The following is a 25,207-nucleotide window of genomic DNA, read 5'->3' on the forward strand; positions in this document are numbered from 1 at the left end:
CAGCTTGTCACTATTGGAGTACAACTATTAACTAAAATACGAGGGAGGAAGGTTCGGCAGAAAGAAATTTCAGCCGCAAAGGAGAAAGAACTACAGGCTTGAGTGTCAAAACCTTTTCCCCCGCCTGTACCCGGGAAAACGAAAGAAAGGCAAGCTGGTAATGTGGACGCAACTGATCTAACGCCGGTATGTGAAAATAAATCCATGCAGCCCGGATTCTATGAACCTGGGAAGGTTTGTAACCGACGACAACGGAAGGCACTGCGAAAGAAGGCGACGTTTCTTGGGAATGAGGACATGGAAGTTGCTACATCATCAAATGTGGCAGTATCCAGAGAAATCGGACGCATGAAAACGGAACTTTCGGTGGAAGATGAGGATAAGCTGGTAACCCTGGTTAGATCCACACTGAACAACAGACTTTTTAGTTAGCGGCGGTTTTCATATTAGACTGCACTTATAGCTACAAACAGTTAGTCAAATCAACCTGCAGCATGTCAAAGCTTCTTCCTATCTACTGCTGGCAAAGTTGCAGGACTGTCCTTATATATTTAGTTAGAGGCAACCATGCTAAGACAATTCTATTCCCTTGTTGCGGTCAACTTACAGGTTGATGGTAGGAGGAGAAACGTTATAGTTACCTCTGCCTACTTACTCTATGATTCTTTGTGCCCTCCGACGTCGCAAGAACTAAGGGATCTGGTAGTGTATGCAGAATCAAGTGGCCTTGAACTTTTAGTAGGTTCTGATGCGAACGCTCAGCATATTCGTTGGGGTAGTAGCAAATGCAATCCTAGAGGAGAGAAGCTGTTTGATTTTCTCACTTCAGCTGGTCTAATGACCGCGAACGTTTGGTGCGTCTCTACATTCGCGGGGCCAAAAAGAAGTGAAGTAATTGACCTAACAATCTGCACTTCAAAGTTGTTAGAGTTGATTAGAAACTGGCGAGTACTAGATGAAGTCTCACTCTCAGATCAGCCTGTAATACAAAGACGGAATCCTAGGAAAACGGATTGGACAAAGTTCAATGAACTTCTTGGCGACAAAGTTGCGCTTCCTAGGCGACTAAGGACTCCTTTGGCGATAGAAAATCAATTGAAAACTTTGAGTCGCACATTTTTAGAGTGCTTTGAAGAGGCTTGTAATATTTCCCGAGGCGAACGTGGTAAAACGGTTCCATGGTGGAACCGAGAACTGCAGAGACTAAGGAAATCAACCAGACGATTTCTAAATCGTGCTTGCAAAAGTAATAAAGATGAAGACTGGCTAAACTTTCGGAACTCACAGCGTGAATATAAGAGGCTCGTAAAACGTTCGAAACGAGACTCTTTTAGAGCATACTGTGAGGAACTGGAAGGTGAGAGAGACACCCAGGTTGTACAGAGTCTTTAATAAGGATGAGTCGGCCAAGTTGGACTCTCTTAGAAAACCGGATGGTAGTTTCACGAACTCCAGAGTTGAGTCTATCCAGACTCCCTTGGAAGTACACCACCCGGGGGAACAGCTCTCAGAAGTGGCAAAAAGAAAATTGGCAGTTTCTGTAAACTCTTCAACACGAAGGTGTTGCAAGGAGAATTGGGACACTGCGAGAGCGGTTGTTACCAATGAAAAAGCGAGAGCTGCTATACTATCATTTGAACACTTCAAAGCACCTGGCATGGATGGCATCTACCCAGCGATGCTAAAGAAGGGTATAGAGCACATAAAGCAACTTCTAAGAAATATTTTTCGAGGATGTGTTCCTCTGGGCTACATGCCTTCCTCTTGGCAGAAGGGGAAGGGGGGTTCGTGGACATTGGAAACGCTCTTGGCTGTGCGCCCTTACAAAAGCTCTTTGATGCCGCTAGAGAGCATGGTGACGAAACTCTAATAAAATGGATCTATGCTATGCTAACGCAGAGATTGTTGTGTGCTGAAGTGGGTGTTGATCGCCACTTAACAACGGAAGCGACAAAAGGCTGCCCTCAAGGAGGTGTGCTATCGCCACTTCTGTGGAGTAGGCTGATCAACTCACTCTGCCTCGTATCATCGGAGTACGCTGACCTGACACTATCTCAAATGAAGAACTTGGTAGGCGCAAAGGCTTGGCACTCGTATGCAATGTGATAGGAAGAGGGAAATGGCAGTGGATAGGTAACATATTAAAGAGGAGCGACAATTGCACTGCGAACTCTCCCATGCAGTGGAATCCACTCTCCCAAGATGGCCAACGAGTGGGTTGCCTCAAGGGCACTTGGCGCAGAACAGTAGAAGAGTGCGAGCGTCTTGGGAAGTTGTGGGGGGAGCTGAAGTGTATTTCAGGTAACCGCGAGCGATGGCGCGTAGGTGTGGTTGACGCACTATACCCCACCAAGGGGTGAAAGACAACCTTATATAGTTTTTAGCAAAGTATTCACGTACCAAGGTATAAAATAGCACGAGATCAAAATTGAAAGGCAACCAATCAGTTTGTAAAGTCCAAAAATATTCTAATGATAAACGAGCATCCTCTCTAAAAAACACAAACGGCAAGTGAGAATTAATGAGTGGCTCGATTCGGATAAGTTATTTGCATCGATTCCTTCAATTCAAAACTACCCTAACTTCTCAATGAACATCTTTAAATGCAGATATCTGTATTAATAACACTGATTAACAAAAAATATTTGCAACACTGAGCACTCCCAAACATTCCTAAGTTTTTTCAGAACGGATGGAATTGATATAAATCCAGCGAAGGTGGATGTAAACATTCAACATCGTCCAAGTTTCTGCTGCAAATATTTCCATTAATAAGATGTATACGTTAGAGGAAATTCTCCGTTCCTCCTTCCTTAAGGTCTATCGGATCCTATAGTGAGCAGAATCAGCCAGCATAACAACTTCGGAAGAACTCAATACTTTCTCAAATTTCCCATGAAAAACTCTAAATGCAGATGTTTCCGATAATAAGTCGGATCCACAGGAAAGAGTTCCATTTGTGAGCAATCCTTTGAATTTGCGGGCGAGTGACATGGATAGAGATTTTACGAGTTAACCAATAATCAATCCAACTAATTTTATTTTGAACGATTCTATTTCCTCCCGCGTTTCATTTGAAATTAATGACTTAACTTAGCAAATACCCAATTATTACGACTAATAGAAAATGTTCCGATTTGCTCATAATTCTCGCGAGTCAGTCATGCAATTAGACTTTTCTTTTTTAATACTATGCGTATCCAAAACATACATCCATTTTGGTATTCAAAATTATTTGGTACAAACAAACTAAATTGAAATCTAAATGTACCACAGACTTACTCGATATATTTAAAAAAGAAACAACGACTAATAATCAAAACATAAATCACCAAACAAAAAATGCATACACATTTCTATGGATGTGTAAAAAACCATTTGTGAAAATGGGACTATTACTTCCAAGCTTGCTTTAAGGCCTTTCTCGCTGATAAATGCTTTGCCACAAATGAACCTGTTATCAGAGCGATTAAGACTACGGTGATTAGAAAGTAGTCGAAATCTTCTTTCAGCAAATCGAATGTTTTCGACGGTGCTACACGCGTGACGAAAATATCTGTAACAATAAATTCAAAAGGTGAATTCCAATTTCAGCACATTTGTGGAATTAGTTCATAATACCTAGACCGTGCGCGATTACGAGACAAGTACTTTCCAGTCCACTTGGCGCTGTGTGTATGTTTTCTATCCTCGAAATTGACTGGTTGTAGTTGATAATGTTCTCTGTTGGCAAGGGTAATTCCGGAATGTATGGTATAGAACCTTCTTCTCGTGCTTGATTTACATTTGAAACGGGACGGCGAGGATCCAGCAAGGCCCATGGCATTTCAACCACTGCTCCAGACGAGATTCCGACTACATTTTGAAACTTAATTAGTAGAAAAAAGGCATTTGAATCGTACACAGTTTGACTTACTCAGAACATGTTTGTTAGTAATTCCCCGTTCAGTAATCGTTTCACGCATGGTCTCTACTGTGGATGGAAGGATATATGATTGCTTCTCTATGAGGGGAACAGGTAAGGCATCTAGTGAACTCCAAATTGTACTATTTGTTTGGACCTTTCCTTCATAAAGTTCAACCGTTGCTGCAAGACAAATTAACATATTTATCATTCGATTAAAGAAGTATATTCAAACGCTCTCTATCTAGTGCAATTTCAAGCGAATATAAGGCCTTGGCTGAGCCTAAATACTCACTTAATTCAGTTCTTCTAACTTTATCATTATAATATGAATAGACAAGCCAGTTTTCAGAGTGAACAATTTGTAAAGGTTCTCTGGCTTTACGGTGCGACATTGAATAAACAATCGACCCGGATACAACATCAATCAAGTAAACATTCAAGATGTCTGAAAAATATTGAAAAAAAAAATGTTAAACTCGCTACCATTACCAACTTTCCTTGGGGCTTACATTTATGAATCGGATCCAAACTTTGTGTCACCACAGCAACCAAATTCGGGTTAATGTATTTGTAAAGAACTGATCGATCACTCAACACTCGTCCTTGTGAGTGGACGTGCTCGTTTGGATTCTTTCCAGCAATTTTTATGATTTTCTGTGGACTTCCTTGATTGCTTAAGTTAACTTTCCAAATTGGTTTGGCAACTACTTTCTGTAAATCAGTTCTGACGTTATAAAGTAAATTGCATATTTTCTCAGAAATTACCTCCGATTTAGCGTCGATATAAAATCCTTGCAGGGTACCTGACTGCTTATTGGCTGTGAACATGTACATGTTGTCGGCCTGCGGGAGAAAACAAATAGTTACTGATTATATTTAATTCGCATAAAGCAGTACCGAGAAAGCGTTGGCACGGTGGAACTTCGGCTTGATATTGGAGTAACTGTATTATCAACTTTTGCACAGAATAGCGGAAGCTGATCTAGCGATACTAATGAATCATTCGACGCCCTCAATATTGCGCCCATTAATACTTATAGGAAGAAGGCGATGATCAATAAAAACTTGGTTTTGTTGTTATTTATTATATCCTCAATTCGGCTTTGCCCTTTCCAATTAGGCCAATGATGATGGAGCAAACAAATAGGAGATTCAACCCCTCCGTACTCTGATCAAGGAAACAGAGAGGTATACCTCGACTTATCACACTTCGACCTATTTCATTTTTGACTTATAACACTCGAATGAAGGAGCATGCTTGGAGGATGTGTTGATTGAAGGCAATGTGTAAAATATGTTCAAGTTAAAATATTTCTTCTAATTACTGGCGCCGTTTGGGCATATGTATTGAATATAGCTCTGAGAATTCACACAAGTGTGCGGTGTTTTCGATTATTAGAAGTATTTGAGAGGTGTGAATATGTTTTATTGATGCCTTGTTTTCTGGATCCTTAGTTACGTGTTAACATATTTGTTGAAAGGGAAGAACTTGGTGCACGTTAACAAACTTCGATGGTTGTGAACAAAAGGAACCATCTGAACAAATTATTTTGATTTATTATGCTTAGTTTGCAAGTTTCCATGAAAGCGGAAGACCATTAGAAGATTATTCTTAGATAAACATTGGGAGCAAGTTAGGTAATTGCACTTTCAGATAACGCTGGATAAGGATCCGTTGGATATAAGCAATCTGTTCAAATAAAGCCTGAAAGGATCGCACGTTGCGAATATTGAAATCCATCCAACTATGTACATAATTATCTGACACATAAATAAAAGAAGCTTCGTTAGTTTCAATTCAATCTTGGTAGTAGAACTCAAGTCTAAAGGACGCCTAATACGATATTGGTTTGATTTCGAGTAAGAAATTAACGACTAAAATTTGGTAAGAAACTTTCTTTTTAAACGGACCTTCATATTCTAAGTGACAAAATTGTTTTAACAGAAAAAGGATCAAAAACCCACATAGCAGTATAGATAAAGGATACAGCTCCTCTAAAAAGAAAAGGCAGAGGCAAGTTATTAATTTAAAAACAAAAATGGAAACATTTGGTCGAAGGAGGGAGAGCAGCGCAAATTGTTTTCTCCTTAGAATTGAAGGCATATGCTATCAGACAGATAAAAAGCAATGCCGAAAAAAGCATATTAAGGCGGGCATTTCTTCTCCACGACGGAAGGTCGCGGGTCAAACCTCACTGGTCGCAGTGGGATTTGTATCGTAATTTGATGTCGGATACCAGTCGACTCAGCTGTGAATGAGTACCTGAGTCAAATCAGGGTAACAATCTCGGGCGAGTGCAATGCCGGTCACATTGCCTCCTATAGGGTATCTTGTAGTGTACCGTTACGGTCTTGAATGAAGTGTCTTAACACACTTCAAGACCTTGATCCAATATGGATTGTTGCGCCAACGATTATTATTATTATTATTTCTTCACCAGGAAGTACCATAATAACAAAACACCGATCCTTTGTATTAGAGAAGACGGAACAATTTCTGTATGCCTGCATTCTCGACATGAACCAGAGAAACATACCAATTTCAACCGCAGTCATCCATCCATCCATCCAAGACGAAGAGTTTATTAAATACCATCAGAAGTGAAAACGAAGCTTTCGAATATAATGCAAGTCGAGGATGATTCGGCAAGTTCAAATCAAGATTTGGTCTGCATAATTTAAAATTGACTGGAGAAGCGGTTAGTGCTGATTATGAAGAAGCGAAAAAATTTCCCGACATGCTTAAAAGTATTATTGATGAAGGCGGTTACAGCCCGAGAAAAGTATTTATATGTCGATTAGACAGGACTTTACTGGAAGGGTTTACCATCACGCACATTTATTTCCAAGGAAGAAGCTACAACACCAGGCTTCAAAATCTCCAAAGACAGGCTTACACTTGTTTTGGGCGGAAATGCCGTTGACGATTTCAAACTGAAGCCTCTACTAGTGTACCATTCGGAAAATCCAGGGGCCTTAAAAAACATTTCGAAAATCACTCTGCCAGTTATTTGGAGACTTAATAAAAAGGCTTGGGTAACTTCCGCGTTATTCACTGAATGATTTAAAAATCAATTTTGTCCAGGAGTCAAATAATACTATAGGAAGAACAAATGATCGCACAAAGTTTTGCTATTAGTCGATAATGCTCCTGGACATCCTGCAACTCTCAACCCAAGCGATGAAAATATGAAAGTGGTCTTCCTACCGCCAAATACCACTTCCATACAGCAACCCCTGGAACAAGGTGTAATTGCTACCTTTAAAGCATACTATTTGCGTCGAAATTTCAGGCAGTTGGTGGAACGTTTAGACGATATAATAGCATTGGATAAAGATGGGCAATCATCAATTAAAGAAATCTGGAAAAATTTTGATACTCTCAAGGCTGTTGGAAATATCGAAGCTTTGTGGAAAGAGGTAACTAGAGGCATAATGAACAAAGCCTGGTGTAAAATCTGGCCAGAAGCGGTTGAATCTCCTTCTGGCATTGATATCGACAGCGATTCAGAAATCAACAGAGAAATTCTTGAGATTACGAAAACTATAGGCTTTGACGAAATCGATGAAGAGGATATATTTGACGTAATTAATACTAATATTGTAACAGTTGACACAGAATTGGTACAACAAAATTTAGACGAGGAAGAAAAAGAGTTTCCAACCAAAAAAATTTCCAAATGTTTGGAGCACTCTCAGGAAGCGTTGGAGTATTCGGAGGATGATTGATACAATGAAACAAGGCAGACGGTGTCCTTTTCAACAAATAAAAGTGTTGAATGTTATCGGGAATTGTACAAATCGAGAAAGCTTAAAAAGTCAGAAAACTTTAACTAATTTTTTTAAACCGTCAACATCTGGGACAGCTTCTCAACTATAAACCTTAGTAGGGATTCATCGTGATTTGTCATCAAGTGATGAGGTGTGACTCATAAATATTCATATTTATATACATGTAAATGTTAGCTTTGGTACCTCATAAGCAACAAGCAACAATTAACGAAGAATTCTATTCTTCTTTATCCTATGCATACGAGCATGTATTACTTACAACTTATAACGCACTCTCATGGAACGCGCTCTAGGTGCAGGCGCAGTTTTTTTCAAATATATGTTCAGTTTTTCTTTAATCATAAATTGTCAACATCAATGTGTGAAGTAAATGCACCATTAAAAGTAATGTCAGAGAAGGTCGGGCAGGCTAGACATTGTAATAGCCGTGTTTTAATATATAATTATGATAGATAAGCCACATTTGGGCTAGAAGTAAGAAACAAACGCTATGTATTAAATGTAAGTCACTGTTTTTTCAATAAATAATTTTAAAACGAAAAAAATGTCATGGAACCAAACAACGTGATATGTCGAGGTATGCCTGTATCAGTATCACACTAAGATGAATAGTTTGAAATACTAAAGTGCCATATACACTATGAAATCATTCTTCCTAGCTGTAAGGCATTAGGCAGTTATTTTATTTTTTGTTGAGAAAATCCAATCTTCTATTGTTACACAAAAAACTTCAGAAAATATGTCACATTTGAAATGCCCAGCTTCCAAGAGAACTCTATGTGCGGGGATGTAGCTCAGTGGTAGAGCGTTCGCTTTGCATGTGAAAGGCCCCGGGTTCGATCCCCGGCATCTCCAAAATACTTTTGCACCAAATCATGAAATCTTCACGCATTTGTGTGGATTAGGCTAAGAAATGTCAATCAAAGAACTTCAATGGTGTTTTAGAATTCTTGAGGTACAATATCTGTTAACCTCACACTATATTCCCAAACTTTTTACTTGGCTTATCCTTTAAACTTATTCTAATCGGATTCCAAGAGCCTCTTCAAAGAATCCTTTCAAGAGTAAATTGAGTAAGCTACGTTCAGAATTGAATACATGATTTAGCCAGTGCTTAAATAGTAGATCTTTTTGCAGTACGACATATTTCTTGATTTTATCGTCACACCTCCGATTATCAGAAGTAATCTTCTTTCTCTTCAGCCTTTGTCCCGTTCATAAGCGGGGTCGGCTCGTCGTGATCGGTTTCGCCATTGGCTCTATCGAATGCCTGATCTGGGCGGAATCTCGAGGCTTTTAAATCCCCATCCAGCGTATTGAGCCACCGTTGTTTCGGCCGCCCTTTTGGTCATTTACCATCGACTTCGATGTTCAGACCAATCTTGGCAAGTGTATCAGAAGCAATATACTAAGGTATATTGTTGTCTGTATAGTCTGGTGCTCAGAGGTTGCGATGAGGAAGACGGGGCGGCAACCCTGTCGGCCAAACCAAACCATAGTGGTGGCACCGGGAGACGCTATACTCACTATGGTTTGCCGGCCGTGATGGAGTAGGCGAATGCTCCAAAGGCCTAATCAGGGCGATCAGACCCGAGTCTGCACGGGGACTCATCTGAAGTGGCAAATTAGTCATGAAACCTCACCAGGGGTATACTGGTACCATGGGAACCGAGATAGCCCTGGACTCTCATACTTCGGGTGAACTCCCGTTCGATGTGAGTACAGAGACCTTCGGACCTCGGCGTGGTGTTGCGTTTCAACACGAGTGCCGTACTCCTTAGTTCGGTAGAGATTTACGTAGGTCTTGCATCCACCAGTATGAATACTAAGCCATGCACTTGGTACAGACTGGTACCGTTGCTGCTTGTCTCAGCGGGGCTCTGATTGTGGTCACAAAATCAATCCGTGTCTTAAGAAGACCATGAGATTAAGTCGTCCAGACAGGTGCTTCAGGACAGGAGGCTTCACTCCAGGCAAATCAGCAACAGATCAGATTTTCTCTCTGCGGCAAGCGATGGAAAAACTGTTGGAATATGGACAACAGTTGCACCATCTGTTCATCGACTTTAAAGCCGCCTATGATAGCATAGCCAGGGTAAAACTGTACACGGCCATGAGAGAATTCGGTATCCCGACGAAATTAATAAGACTGACTAGGCTGACCCTGACCAATGTGCGAGGCCAGATAAAAGCAGCAGGATCACTCTCAAGACCATTCGACATCAACAACGGCCTACGACAAGGGGATGCCCTATCATGCGTCCTCTTTAACCTGGCCCTCCAGAAAGTGATCCGTGATGCTGATGTAAATGCAAGAGGTACGATCCTCTTCAAGTCCACCCAACTACTGGCCTATGCTGACGATATCGACATCATGGGAAGAATCACCCGAGACGTACAAACTGCCTTCATCCAGATCGAGCAGGCGGCGCGAGATTTTGGGCTGCACATCAATGAAGGCAAGACAAAATATATGGTGGCAACGTCAGCACCGAAGACGAATCAACCAACAACATCAAACCGCACTGGTCAAACACAAACACGAAGAAGAATAAGGATAGGAGAATACAACTTTGAAACCGTTGACAATTTCTCCTATCTAGGGTCGAAAATCACAACCCATAACAACTACGATGATGAAATCCGCGCACGGTCAGCCAACAGAGCCTATTTCAGCTTACAAAGACTGTTCCGCTCGAAACGCCTCAACATAGGGTCAAAGCTCTTACTGTACAAGACTATGATCTTGCCAGTCCTTATGTATTCCTCGGAGACTTGGGTTCTTAGCAAAAAAAAAAAACGGCGAACTCTTGGTCGCGTTCGAGAGAAGAATCCTCCGAAGAATTTTTGGCCCCCTACATGAGGATGGACGATTCCGTAGCCTACACAATAACGAAATCTATGAGCGATACCATGACCGTCCGGTTGTGGATAAAATCCGGCTCAATAGATTACGGTGGGCGGGTCACTTAATCCGTATGGATGAGGATGATCCCGCCCGGAAAGTCTATAAAGGCAATATCTATGGTAGAAAAAGAAGACGAGGCAGACCCTGCCTAAGATGGAGCGATGGCGTAGGTCAGGACGCCAGATAGCTTTTAGGGATATCGAATTGGTGGACCTCGGCGCAAAACCGGGATGTCTGGAGTTCCTTATTAAGGCAGGCCTAGACCGGATACCGGTTGTTGCGCCGTTGATGATGATGATGAGACAGGTGCTCACGTTAAACTTTCAAGGATTTAATTGTCTGTATAGTCTGAGACTTGTTAGCACTGATGAAGGGAACAAGTGGTTCCCGAAATATCGGTATTTGTAAGACCAATAAATTAACACTAGCGAATAGGAAAAGCCGGCTTTTATTATTTCAAATAAGGTAACTAGTTTTCTAATTTCTTGTTGATCAGATTTTGTAAATAGAGGATAATCAAATTAAAGGGCAGAGGTAGTTATTTTTTATTCTCTTATATCGACATGTTGGAAGCCAGATACTACTTCCCCGATGCGCTTTAAGGGCACTGCCACACTTGCTACAAAGATTTTGTACACAGCAGATTTGCAAGCTGGTCTAGAGTTACATTATTTTGTTAAACATCAATTTAATATCTGCAGAAAGTCTACACACACACAGCGAACGATACTAGATAATTCGAACCACTCCCATTCACATAAAATGGCCCCTGCGCCTCAGCGCAGGAGGATTTAGGAATGAAAAGAAATATATAATCGACACCGGAATGAAGAACGGTTTCCAACGGTCGATTATTAAAAGACTCATGTGGAAAAAAGCAAAACGACAATAAATAAGGATAATGACAACTCTTGTTAATAACTTGAACGGAAAAAGAAGAATAGGGATCACCCACTCTGCGGCTTTGTCGAAATTTATAAAAACGATGAAAGGGCTAAATATCGACATGGTGCCATTCAGTAGGATTTACCAGCTCAAAAGCAGGCTGGGATCCCCCAAGGACCGCAAATCAAAACATGAATACAGAGGGATATATAAAGTGACATGTCCAGATTGTGACAGGTGCTACATAGAACACAATAAAAGACTGATCTGGGTACGCTGGAGAGGATACGAGAGAGAAGTAGAAACGGCCAAGAGAAAGAATAAGAAAAAAAAGTGCTGAAATCAATGATAGCACAACACATGGTAGAAGAGAGGCGTAGCATCACATGGGATAATGTAGAAGTCATCAGGGAATGTGCGAACAGGAGGTAGTTGGACGCGCAAATGAGCTTGACGATCCTAATGGAAACAGAAGGGAACAAATTGAACTACGACACGGGTAACGTACAATCGAAGCTTTTGAGAGAGGCAGTAATTGAGACATCGGGCAACATTAATATCATCATCATCTCCCAATGTTAAATTTAATATTTATAGAGCAGAATAGAAATCCATATCTTAGTTGGTCAGGTACTGAAGAAGGGCACAACTTGTGCCCGAAATACGTATATACAAATAAATAATATATCCCATTTCAAGAGAAAAATCAATTGTATTTTATTTAGATTCAATTATTTTGTTGTTTTCTACGACAAATAGTTACCTCCCTACGGTAAATAATCATCAATGATCAGAGACGCGATGTGTACACATACATATGTGTCTCATTCAGCAACCACTTAGCTTGACTCGTATGGCAAGGCGCTGATGAGAAACAAAAGCATTCAATGCTAGTCACTTTCGAGGAGTTCATCTGAACCACTCGTTTGTGTACATATGAAGTCTTAGGTGCAGTAAATTTACGCGAAACCGAGAAATTCAACCTACTATAACTTTGTTAATAATACCAGTAGTTTCATCAAATTTTCTAGTTTGATGCTCTGAATTGTGATCTATATTAACATTCACGCAGTGCATTCTCAAATATAATAAGGGGACTTTGGGGTCTAAATATCGTATAGGGGCAACATCATGATTTTTTCGGACGGGTAATCATTGAGAATGCTCCCTTATTGGATAAAAAAATGTACACCAACCTTGTGCAAGTATGAAGATGGACTAAACGCGGCAATAACGATAAGAGCAGGCGGAAAAGACTCGATGGACCCAAACATTGATTCCCAGTATCAAGGATTGGGAATTCTCTACAGTTTCTACGGAATATGGCAGATGCATCGTAAATACCTGTATAGGTTTAAACCGGATAGCTCCTCTAACTGTCACAAGTGTAATTATATTTCAGAAGACCCGCAGCGTGTCTTTTCATTGTCTTAGGTTCACGGAGAGTCTAACTGAGGAAGTGTTTTTGTGCCAGGAGAACTGGCATGCAGTTAACCACATAGTGGATGGATTAAGTTCAGGTTGAGAGAGACAGACGAGGCGAAAAAGTCGCAACTGCGAATGTAATGCGTGAAGAGAGAGGCTAGAGCAATGTTCAACCCGCGACGTAATACTTTGCGCTCGTTCCGCGGAGTAGAGGACAGGAGTTAGGAAGTGGGTAAAAATCCTAGATATTGGAAGATACCAGTGCCTTTAGAAAATTTCCACCATCGGAAAAAAAACGAGAGCTGTTTTCGTTTTGCTTATTGCTTGTAATCATAAGGTCTATGCTATCTTTGACCGTCGGAATTATCAATATACAATGGGCAAAAATGAAATCCGGACACCATCGAAATACATAAGTGGTAAGGAAGGGGATAAAAGGAGTTGTATGTATTTTGTTTTTCTTTTTACAAGAACGTTACGTACAGTCTGTTGGATACAATTCAAAAAGAATTATCGAGAAAGCTCTCTCTATTTTCGTATGCAAAATTGAAATCCTGTCAATGCCAAAAAATCGTAATAATGACACTATTTGAGAAGACGTTCCATCGAGTATTTTGTTTTTCAAAATGGCACCTTCGCGAAGCCTATCGTCGATATAATCCTGCAGGTTCTCAATAGTAATGTAGTCCGGTAATTGTGGTGAGGTTTTGAATAGATTCGAATAATTAAACACTACCGCATGCGTGTTTTTCACGCACGGTGTTAAGCGGCTCGCAGATGTTGAGTGCTCCTTTATATAATGCGCAGAACACATGACTACGAATTATATTGAGCACAAATCCGCCTTATTTACCAGAGCTTGGCCAGAGCTGAAAATATTCTTTTTGGGAATTGTGGCGTCCTAAGTCCGCATCAACTTAATGCTGGACCGGACCAAATAGGGAGCAACTTACTCCCTCTTTTTTAAAGTTTGGGCGCTAAGTCCTAAACGAGGGCTCCGTGGACCAATGATGCAATGATTGAATTGGTTCCAGAGTCAGTTTCGCGACTTTGAACTTGCGGGCCAGGATCGAATCCCATCCAAAATCATGGATATTTATAATTGTTTAAAGGAGGTAGATGCATATATAATACACCTTAATAGAGGCCTAAATACTGAAACTACGGTACCCCCTAAAAATAATAACTCGATTGGAAAAACTGTCTGAACAAGCTCACACAAAAGAAGCTGAACTAATGTAAAATGAAAAATAGATTCTTAACTTCCACGTCAAAGCTGAAGTACAACAACTCTCTAAACACAGTCATTTACACCAATCCGGACAACAAATTCAGTTGGCTTTAGTATAAAAGATTTTTCTAGCGCCAATTTTTAACAGCAATGAAAACACAACAATTGGGTTGCCTCCAGAATTTTATCTACCTAAATAAATGATATGAATGACACCGTCAAGTCTCGAAGCACCTTAAATGGAAAAGTGATCTTGTGATTTTGCTAAACTTTGGGGCTATCCATTGGACAGCAGTTTATGATACAACAGAGTGGTGTTAACTTATGAAAATACAAGCTTTCATTTCAAATCAAGGAAACTAGTGATTGATTAAGATCGAGGCGTAAGAAGAAAATCCTGACCCCGGGAAAAAACGACGCCTCCCTCTAGAAATTGTAAAATTAATCTAACATTAAGTGTATTTTAGATTAAATAACATAAAGCAATTTGTTGCTTTTCACTAACTGCATTATAACAACAAATAGAGTAACACTTATGACAAACATCTATTTTCTCACACACTTACCGAACTCTTTGCATCTTCCGGCAGTACATGAACGGCATTATTTGCGTCCAGCAGTAGTAACGGTTTCAGGAAATCCGTTTCTCGATCACGAAGTAAAGCCAATTGTTTTACTTTGTAATCCAATTTGGTTAATCCACCTTCACTCTGCTGTCCAGTTATGGGATTGAAGCGATATAATAATCCAAAGCCTGTTGACTGTTAAGAAAATGTTAATATTTCAAGCATCATTGAGGGGTCTTTATCTAACCTTCTCTCTGCCTACTAACGAGCATAACGGTTGATTGGGGAAATGTTTCGAAGTTCTTTGAACTATCAATTTTACGTTCTCATTATTAGCAAAGCCATCGACTGAAGGCAAATACTTCATCCAGTGAATTTTTCCATTCAAATTGTCGATACCAAAAAGTTTTCCGGTATTTGTTGCAGCTACAATCATCTTGTGCAACCCGAAAGCATCTCGAACCAAACCAGCTTTTTGTGTTGCACTTTGAGGTATCCCCAATCCAACAACCGTAAAGAAGATATGCTTGAGTTGCAGAATTTGACTGGAAAATCGACGGACTAATGCTCCAAGGATGTCCCCTAGTGAATAGAGAGACATATTAAAGATTGTTGAAGCCTAGAATAAAATTCGCACCACTTAGAAATCTATACATATATATAATCAATAAAACCGCAAGCAAACTAAAATCCGTAAATGTTATAAGGGATAGCATTGTGGCTGCTTTCACTGAAAGCTCGCATTGACTTGTTCAAGGCATGGAGGTTTGAGAAAAACGTTTGTAGTAATTTTTTGCCAATTCCTTGCTCGGACCAATTTTGTTTGGCGGAGCTTAGAAGTCAACTCCATGATCAATCATTCAAAAGAAAGCGGTAATTTATTATTTTGTCCTGTTTTATAATGGCGACAAACATGCTGATATCAGGAAATTTTCTACAAATGCACTTAGCGCTGTGTAACTTACAATCGTCATATTCATCCTCTTTTGGTAAAATATTCAAAATGTGAAAGATATTGCGATTATTATTTTCGAAATCCATTTGTCTCAACAGTGTTTTCATTACCTGGTTTGCTATTCAATTCAGTTTCGATGGCCCCTTCTGCGTCCGACAAGGGAAGGTCAATGAATTCAACTGCTACAATTTTCGATAAGGACTCTTCCCGTGTCCACCGAATATCCTCTGCAAAAGTTCGCATAATATACATTATTAAGCAGGAGGTAAAGATGATAATGACTTACCGCCATTGGTTAAGATGATGGCACCATCTTCTGTTGAGAAAAGGTAGTTGCAGCCAAACTTATTGGTGCCCCGTTTAACTTTACAATCGACGGCTTCAAGTTTGAAGTTCCCGTAGCCGTCGGGAATTTGGATGGACTTTTGCGAGTCTTTGAGTTTATCACATGTGTTGGCGTTTATGGTGGATATTTGTAAGATCTGTGGAGTCAGGAACGGTATGCAGAAGGAGTGGGCAAAATAAAATAAACGGTTACTTACTTTTTCATGTTTGGTTGTTAAAATGATTGCTGGCTGCTCCTGTAGGATCGAATGGAAAGCATTCGCGTCAGCCTCTTTCTGGCATGAAATACGCTCGTCGACCAGTGAAATGATGATATCGTCGAGAAGAATGGCGTTATTGTGACTCTGATAATATAAGAAAGTTCTAGTGAGTTTATCTAAATAGATTAGTGTAGGTGAGATATTCTTAGAAATTGAACGTAGTTTATAAAGCACACCAAATGCTGGCTAAACATAGAGAAGCGAAATAAAAATGGATTTCCAGATTAGGCTCGAATATGTTGATTAATCGCAACAAATCCGTTAACGTTTACCTCTGGGTCTTACTCGAATTATTACATGATATCCCTGTCAACATTGCCTAAACAAGTCGAAAACCGGTAACTCGGCGATTAAGATATGAACGATTTTGTGGATGCACAATGGTTCCATGGAGGCGACCATCTATACCTATCGGTTCATCAAGTGATGCTCAAGGTGTTGAACAGTTAGTCAATGCCTTACGACTGGCAATGAGACATTATTTTTCGAATATATATCACGTAGTGTAGCAATTATAGAGTTATCACGTTGATAAGACACCTTCCACTATCTTGCTACGCCAAGTAGCCCCATACGCCCAGAACACCATCGGCCCATACCAAAGAGGCTTCACTCCACGCACATTAGCGATGGAAAAACTGTTACAATGTGACCATCAGTTGCACTATCTTTTCATCGACTTCAAGGCCGTCTATGATAGCATAGCCAGAGTAAAACTGTAAACGACGAAATTGATAAGACTGACTAGGTTGACCCTGACCAGATAAAAGCAGCAGGATCACTCTCGAGACTATTCAACATCAAAAACGCTCTAAAACAAAAGGATGTCCTATCATCCACCCTTTTTAACCTGGAAAAAGTGATCCGTAATGCTGATGGTCAATGCGAGAGGTACCATCCTCTTCAAGTCCACCCAACTACTGGCCTATGCTGATGATATTGACATTATGAAAATAAAAACCCCAGATATACAGTCTACTTTCACACACCGCACATTACTGAAGGCAAGAGGATGTACCTCGTCTAAACAACCAACATCAAATGGCGCTGGTTAAACGAGATTATAACTTTGAGACCGTTGATAATTTCTCCTATCTAGGGTCAAAAACACAAACGATAATAGCTATGACGATGAAATCCGCGTACGGTTATTAGCAGTCAACAGCGCCTATATCAGATTACAAACAAGTCCGGAACTCGGAAGCTGGGCGCTTCAGGTAGGAAAGGTTTTGTTTGCTTCTTGTGTGAGTCAACGTAGGAAGATATCACTCACTGCAAGTCTGGGCATTCACAGGTCCCACCTTCTCACCAAATTTCGTGTCAATCGGAATAGCCATTTCTGAGAAAATTCCGTGTGACAGACAGACATTGAACCGATTTTAATACGGTTTTGTTTTGCAAGCAAAACCTTAAAAACGTCTCACCATATGGTCAAAGCTCTTACTGTACAAGACAATGATCTTGCCGGTCCTCATGTACTCCTTCTTAGCAAGAACAATTGTGAACTCTTGGCCGCGTTCGAGAGAATATTCCTCCGAAGAGTTTTCGGCCCCTACATGAGGATGGACGATTCCGTAACCTCTATAACGATGAAATTTATGAGCGCTATCACGACCGTCTGGTTGTGAATGAAGGCCGGCTCAATAGGTTGTGGTGGGCGGGTCACTTAATCCGTATGGGTGAGGACGATCCAACTCGGAAAGTCTATAAGGGCAATATCTATGGTAGAAAAAAAAAGACGTGGCAGACCCTGTCTGAGATGGAGTCATGGCGTAGGTCAGGAAATCAGGCAGCTTTTAGGGATATCAAATTGGTGTCCGGATAGCTGAGTGTTTAGAGCACAAGGCTGTCGTACGGAAGGTCGCGGTTCAAATCTCGCTGGCGGCAGTGGGATTTGTATCGTGATTTGACGTCGGATACCAGTCGACTCAGCTGTGAATGAGTACCTGAATCAAATCAGGGTTATAATCTCGGGCGAGCGTAATACTGACCATATTGCCTCCTACAGTGTTCTGTAGTGTACCGTTACGGTCTTGAATGAAGTGCTCTAACACACTTCAAGGCTTTGATCCAATATGGATTGTTGTGCCAACGATTATTATTATATTAAATTGGTGGGCCTCATTGCAATTGTTGCCCTGTTCATAATGAATGGTTCCATTTGCAAATAGTTCGTGTGCATATATATGATATTGATATTCTTCATATGATGTTTTACGATGCAGTAAATTTACGCGGAAGGTCAGCAATAATAAAAAAAGAAATATACTATTACAGTGAAATGTCGATAACTCGTACATCGATTATTCGTATCTCTGGCTAATTCGTACAAATTTGCCGGACCCAGAGTTAATTTTCTTTATTTTGCACTCAAGATAATTGGGTCCCTATATTTCGTACCAAATTCTTTGCCCCTTTGATCATACATACGGCGATATCGATGTACGAATTATCACGACTTCACTGTATAAACAAATTTCACCTGTTACTCTGCAGAAATGGGAGCCGAAGGGAGGAGTATTTCTTAAAATAAAACAACCGAGTAGAGATCGGAATATATTGACATAGAGCTTATGAAAGCACTCTCCTGAATTTTGAGGTACTCTACCTCCATCGCCTACTTCTTTTTGAAATTTTGCAAAATAAAGAATAAAGCTTTTCACCTCCCCAATTCTCACAGAATTTTAATTACGTAATTAGGATTCTTATTCCTTTGTCTTGCGGAAACAAGATTTTGATCTTATCAGTTGTGCTTAAGCAACCGACACCCTTGTAAATCTCTGACATTCAGAACCCTCGTAAGGTTTGACTTTCAGTTAGAACGTACATGTCTGCTGTTTCCTACTTTATGGAGTATAGGACATCCACATGGCCTCCTTTTCGTATTGTAATTGGATCCTATTTTATTTTCAGTTAGACTGCACTTCAGTTTCATTATCATCGGACTTATTTCCGTGGAAATTAGAAACCTAAACACGACGAACCAGGATTTGAATCCGGGGCAACATGATCAATAAGATGACGCTAAAACAATTCAACCAGGGCAACGTTTTTTGTTTTCTCCTAAGCACTTCTCATGTTCATGTTCTAACCGGAAGGTGGCCGTTGGAATACAATTCGTCCTATGTCTATTGTTAGAACCCTTTGCTATTTCTTTCGATTCAATCTAAAGACGATATAACAATTCTGGAGAAGTGAACTGGGACTGCATGACCTATGAATTTAAAGCAAGGAGAGGGGATTAGAAGTGGATAGTTGTTTGATAATGATATTTTTTGATGACTGGCAATGCAATACTGCACATAGAACAAAAACCTTCATTGAGTAGGTAGTTAGTGATGAATAAAAATGCCGTGATACCACCTCGAACGACCCCGTCAACGACATTCCCAAATCTGTTGGAGAAAGGAGAAGATGTCTCAGGAAGAAGGTGGGATAAACCTGGTTTGCTCTTAACTGTGTTACTATTAATTCAAAGTAAGACATATCACACAAGATATGGATTTCCCTTTTGAGTTTAGAATTTACAGCGTCTCCAATAGGGATTGACCTGACCGCTACCACCTTTATCTAACGAAAACGGTTTATGGTTGGTTTTAGAAACTGTACACGTTCCTGAGTATCGCTTCCTCCGGTTTGAGCTAGAATTTCAGCGCTACAGACTGGCCATTCTGGGCCTGAGTGAATAAAGATAATTGGGCTCTGGTGAGTATTCCTCTTTCTCTTCTCTTTTACGGCACTGTTCTTTTGCAGTTAGGTAGGCTTGTGGTCATAGAAGCGAATTCATTGTCGGATTGAAGTTGACAGTTTCTGCAAGTCGCACTCTCATGGGCTCGGAACCCGTTTCAGACAAGACTTCAACTGTGAAGCCCTGGTCAAGATGACAAAGCATCACAACAGTATAGCACTACGAACAAAAGGGAAATGTTTGGTATAGAGGAGAAGGATGTTTTCGATAAGCAACTACGCACACTCCAGGAGAGGTTTCGTAAAGCTTGAATGCCAAGATGAGCCCTGACAATACCTTGCTCGAGTTTATGATGGGAATACACAGTTTTGGCGACGATAATAGTAATGGTGAAAGTTATATAGATATTTCCAACTTTCATTGCCTCGTCACTTCCGACCATTGTGGACCTATACGCCTAGTTTTTATCACCGTTTAACTTGCCTTTCATTGATTTCGAGAAGGCACTCAATAGCATCAACAAGGAGTATGTATGGAGTGCTTTAGAGATGGGGCATTTTGAAAAAGCTATTAGCTATCATCAAAACGAGATGTACTATATATAATGCAACACAAAATTCAATGCTGCATAGATGCAAAATAACCGAAGAACTTGAAATTTAAACAGAGTTTGACAGGGCTGCCTTTGTCTCCGATACTATTACCCCTCATGCAGATTTTTTTGTAGGACGTGGATGGCTTCAATGAACTCTGACGTTTTCGTTTGATCTCTCGATTATGCTGACGACTTTAATGGATGTTGATGAAAAGGTGGAAGTGGCAATGGATAGGTCATGCATTGAGTTAGGGTGAAAACTCCATTGCGAGCTATACCATGTAATGGAACCGACCGTCTTGAATGAAGTGCTCTAACACACTGGTACAGAACAGTGGAGAATTGCTTATCGGACGGCCTTGGTGTAAGTGGAAGCATAACCAAAACAATCGTGAATGATAGCGTGTCACATTATCCGAATTTAAAATTAAAAAAACCAAAAGTGGGATTGAGAAAGAAATAGAGCGGAAGTGTTTCCCTACACGGATTTTATTCCAATTCCGTTGGTAAGAGATTTGGGTTCCAATTTTTAAGTGGGCTTTTTGATTCTTCGGATTTCAGTAATGTATCTCCAGATGGTACTCATTACTAAATCTACTTAAAACTACTGATGGGATACTCACCCACATTAAATTATAGTGAGAGGGAGCCCCGTTGAGCATAGTTAGTGGGGCATATGCGTCTTATTACTAAAGGATTGAAATCGATCCATAAATGTTCGCTAATAAACATAAATTCAAAAAAAAAAAGACTTGGTAGCGTCACCACGATCAGAAAAGTAAAGTTCGAAGTCTTTCGGGTTCATTAAAATTACTTCGTGTCTCTTTTGGTATTCATCAAGAAATCTCTCTCACCATTCCTCTTTGTTCTTGTTATGGACACTGTCGCACGGGACATAGGTCTTATACACTGCCTTATTCAGATGATATTTTCCTCGCGTCTCATAGCAAACTCGTTCAAGAATGCAATGCTGCCCTGTGCAACGCACCAGCGCAACTTCTTCTTTGTGGTCGACGTATCGAAACTAAATTTTACCGCAGTGTCATCCGCCCTGACGTCCTCTAGAGTTCTGAGTACTGGGCGACTATGATGTTATTTTGAAACGAAGAGAAAACTGGAGCGAACCAGAAGAATGCGTGTCAGGATATAATGACGTCTATACCGATGGCTCAGAAACAGATAATGGTTCTGGAGCAGGAGTCTACCTCTCAAATAAAAACGAGAAAGGCTTGTCCTTTGGGACAATACACAACGGTCTTTCAGGCAATACTAAGGGCACCAACCTGGATGATTGACGAGCGGTTGAAGGGCAGGCGCATCGCAATCTGTACCGATAGTCAAGTTGCATTGAGGGCGTTGTGAAGTACTTTGATCACTTCATAAATCGTTCAGGTATGTAGAAACCGATTGAATTCTGTTTCTAGATCCAATACGGTAGATTTAATCTGGGTACCTGGTCATTGTGGTGTAGAGGGAAATGGAATCCCAGTTGCCTTAGCAAAAGAGGCTTCAACTTTCCCCATGCCCGGACCGGAACCAGCAATTGGGGTGTCGGTAGCATTGGCTAATGCTGCTATCAAAAACTGGAAACAAGCTTCCCATAATGACAGGTGGCGAAGCCTTAATGCTGCTAGGCAGGTCAAACTTTTCCTTTCAAAACCAAATAAACATATTTCAAAGTTTATCCTGTCGAAAAGCAGGAAGACTTGTAGAAGTTTTGTGGGCATTCTGACTGGGCATAATTCTCTAGCTGGGAATTCTCAGAATAGGAATTAACCAAGATGATACGTGTCCATCCTGTAATGAGGAAGCGGAAACCACGGAACATTTTCTGTATGAGGGTCTATGAGGGGCCTATGGACGCATCAGACATCAGATTTTTGGTGCTGATGTGCTTCAACTGCAGTCGGTAGCATCACATCCATTAACGGAAATCCTAAGATACATAAACGAATCCGGGATATTCCGTTAGACGGTGGAATCGAGTACAATGGACCACTAAGGTCTGAGTGCTCAGAGGCTCACCTCAAAACACACGCTGGGTGACTATAAAAGATAATGAACAGTACCTCGTGTTAATGGAGGTGAAGACATTGCATTGGAATAACGGCGTAACACGATATGATCACATCCGAAATGAGGATATCCGCGACCGATATGAGGCATGTTGAGGGTATGGTCATGTAAATCGCGCTGCCGAGAATTCACTTATCAAGCTTGATGTGAACATCAACGTCGATGGAAAACGAGCAAAAGGCCGGCCGAAGCAATGATGGCTTGATCGCAGGATGGTGATTTGAGAGCCTCGTGACCCCTATCTAAATCAGGCCTTTAACCGATTAAAATGGCGCAATCGATCAAAACGAGTCGACTCCACTTCTGCACGGAACAAAGACTGAAAATTCACGGATTCAAATGGAGCCGTTTTGGAGGCGTATGGAGCGCTAAATGAAACGCGTATATTGTGATTAGTTGTTGAATTCAATTCAATTCAATTCCCATCTCACTGCAACCAGAATTTGACGACAAACGTGCTATTGCCCTGCAACAAACAACTTACTTGACAGCTTGCTTGCTGGTATGTGGCTAGTATTAAGCCGGCTTCAACACATTTGTCGGTAGCTGCAATCCAGCGGGAACCAAAGGCACAGCTTCGTAAAAGATTCATTTAGGATTGATGGCTATTGATCTCAATGAAATCTGTGAGTGAATGTTTCATAATTCTTCTATTGGCAGCTTGGTGGAACTATACGCACATATATATTTTTATTTTTTTGTTTCTGGTTTCGCGCATGATCTTTTTGGAAAATTTTTCATTGATTTCCACTTACTCAAGGGCAGTGAAACCAATAAAAGTTTTAAGTGCAACAGTGCAATGTTATAAATATAGACTTCACTGGGTAAGTGAAAATATTAGATTTTACACGTATACTATAGAAAAAACATGTTTCACTTTTAAAGCAAATAAAGAAACTATTGTTTTTTAGCCCCGCGCAGTAAAATTTTTTTTTTTGCTGGGAACCTGCAAACCCCCAGAAATGTGCAGTGTGAGCTGCAATTCAATGAACATTCCACGTCGGCGCAGTTCGCTTCAAGTCGGCAAAGTTTGTTCACAAACTGCATTTCACATCGCTTATTCATCGCGCATACAAATGCACACATCCTTTGATTTTTGCCAAAAAACCGACGCTCTATCCGATTGCCGGCAAGTGCTAGCGGACGGACACATCCAATGCAAAATACTGTCCATACGTTTGCGTTACGACTGTTTGTTGATGGTTGGCCAGTGTGTGGGCGCGGCAGATCGCCAACAGCGGTAGCAACCACGCCAAAACATCCTCTCCACACGCTTGGGCTGACACTTTTACTTAAGACTTTTCTCCAATTGGTACAACGGCATAAAAACTGAAAATGGTTTTCCTCCTTACATACGGACCAAGACGATGCTTTCAGAAACCAAGGATATTGAAATCGTTCAAAATATAATCACCCAAGTACTTTGTTCCGCAAAGGTTTTCGGCTTTTTAGACTTTTAGTTATATTTACAACCATTACTCACCTTTAAAGCTTCAGGTTTCGCTTTCGGCAAGAAATCCAAAGTTTTACGCTGGATTTGTGGAGTGTCTTCAGTTAAATCCAGCCAAATAAGTTGATTTTTATCTAAACAGACAAAATGTGACGCGGCGAGGGTGCATTTAGCATCTTGAATCCAAGGAGCCGTGATCCTTGCCGTAGTTCCCCGGCTCTGTCCAGTTGTAGCCAAGTACTTGGTTACTTCAAGATGTGATCCCCACACTGGTATAACGTGGTACAAATATGTGCTATGGAAAAACCAAAGCGCGTCTTCCGCTCGCTCTTGTTGCACCGGCATCACCGACCATTCCCATTCGACATTGCCAGTTGCGGGCGACCAACCTCGCACAATTGCCGGAGCATGTCCTGTAACTGTAATAACACCACTGGGATGTGTTGTGCGTGCTACTGCCGACGAAGAAACTTCGTTTTCTATGTGAAAGAAACGAACAGATCCACGTGGACCTTTTTCAAGAATTCTTCGCCACAGTAGTTTTCCTGTACGTGGGCATAATGCGGCCAAGACGTTTTCCTTCGTCGCCACGAATATGCGAGTGTTATAGTCTGATGTATAGAATTGAGCAGTTATTATTTCGCCAATATTTTCAAGAGTCCTGTAAGAAGACACGATTGAAATTGAATTTGATGTTTGGGTAAGTGTGGTTGGGTACCAATCGAATTTTTTGATTTGATCCTCGTATAATGCAGCGCAGAAGTCAAAACTGAGTAAGACTTTTATGAGGAAAAGCAATAGAAAACTAGTTCGTATAGACCTCATCGCAATGGACTTAGTTTCTAATTTATAAATACAATTTTTTGCCGATAAAGTTTTGCAAGTCAGAAGCGATGTGAAGACTTTAGCACTCCTGACATCTGACTTTGACAGCAGTGGTAGTTGACAGACTGTTCTTATTGGAAGTATAATGCCCAATAGTTGACATCTGATTTAGAACAGTCTTGTTCTAAACGATAAAATGTCGTTTTCTTGATAACGTGCATTGAAGGATTTATTTTGAAAGGATTTACATTTCAACAAGTTATTTGAGTGTATACGAATAACCGGGCATTATTCAAAAT

The 25,207-nt window shown here is 40.6% G+C and overlaps 1 protein-coding gene and 1 non-coding gene across 3 annotated transcripts; one reads left to right on the forward strand and one right to left on the reverse strand.

The window, feature by feature from the left end:
- Positions 1 to 3,036: 3,036 nt before the first annotated feature.
- On the reverse strand, positions 3,037 to 25,039 carry LOC119658585 (ER membrane protein complex subunit 1). Of its 2 annotated transcripts, XM_038066041.1 has the most exons (14): positions 24,802 to 25,039; positions 24,117 to 24,744; positions 16,212 to 16,358; positions 15,956 to 16,151; positions 15,780 to 15,896; positions 15,680 to 15,697; positions 14,962 to 15,296; positions 14,715 to 14,909; positions 4,673 to 4,750; positions 4,417 to 4,618; positions 4,200 to 4,352; positions 3,917 to 4,087; positions 3,622 to 3,855; positions 3,037 to 3,556 (listed from the first exon to the last, which is right to left on the reverse strand). In XM_038066041.1, exons 1-14 carry the CDS (start codon positions 24,906 to 24,908, stop codon positions 3,396 to 3,398), a joined length of 2,742 nt encoding a protein of 913 aa, XP_037921969.1. In that variant the 5' UTR covers positions 24,909 to 25,039; the 3' UTR covers positions 3,037 to 3,395. The 2 variants fall into 2 exon arrangements, with proteins under 2 accessions (XP_037921969.1, XP_037921970.1); XM_038066042.1 differs by lacking the exon at positions 15,680 to 15,697 and having other exon boundaries at positions 24,802 to 25,037.
- Trnaa-ugc lies at positions 8,483 to 8,554 on the forward strand. Its single transcript has one exon. It is a non-coding gene; the product is annotated as a tRNA-Ala (tRNA).
- Positions 25,040 to 25,207: the final 168 nt, after the last annotated feature.

The sequence above is a fragment of the Hermetia illucens genome, chromosome 6 (assembly GCF_905115235.1).
Source record: "Hermetia illucens chromosome 6, iHerIll2.2.curated.20191125, whole genome shotgun sequence".
Taxonomy (NCBI): domain Eukaryota; kingdom Metazoa; phylum Arthropoda; class Insecta; order Diptera; family Stratiomyidae; genus Hermetia; species Hermetia illucens.

What these genes read in the sequence shown, in the direction of transcription:
- LOC119658585 (XM_038066041.1), bottom strand. Translation starts at nt 24,908, where the DNA reads ATGAGGTCTATACGAACTAGTTTTCTATTGCTTTTCCTCATAAAAGTC. An exon ending in CAAATCAAAAAATTCGATTG is followed by an intron (nt 24,745 to 24,801) that starts GTACCCAACCAC and finishes GTCTTCTTACAG; the next exon opens with GACTCTTGAAAATATTGGCG. An exon ending in CGAAACCTGAAGCTTTAAAG is followed by an intron (nt 16,359 to 24,116) that starts GTGAGTAATGGT and finishes TTATATTATCAG; the next exon opens with AGTCACAATAACGCCATTCT.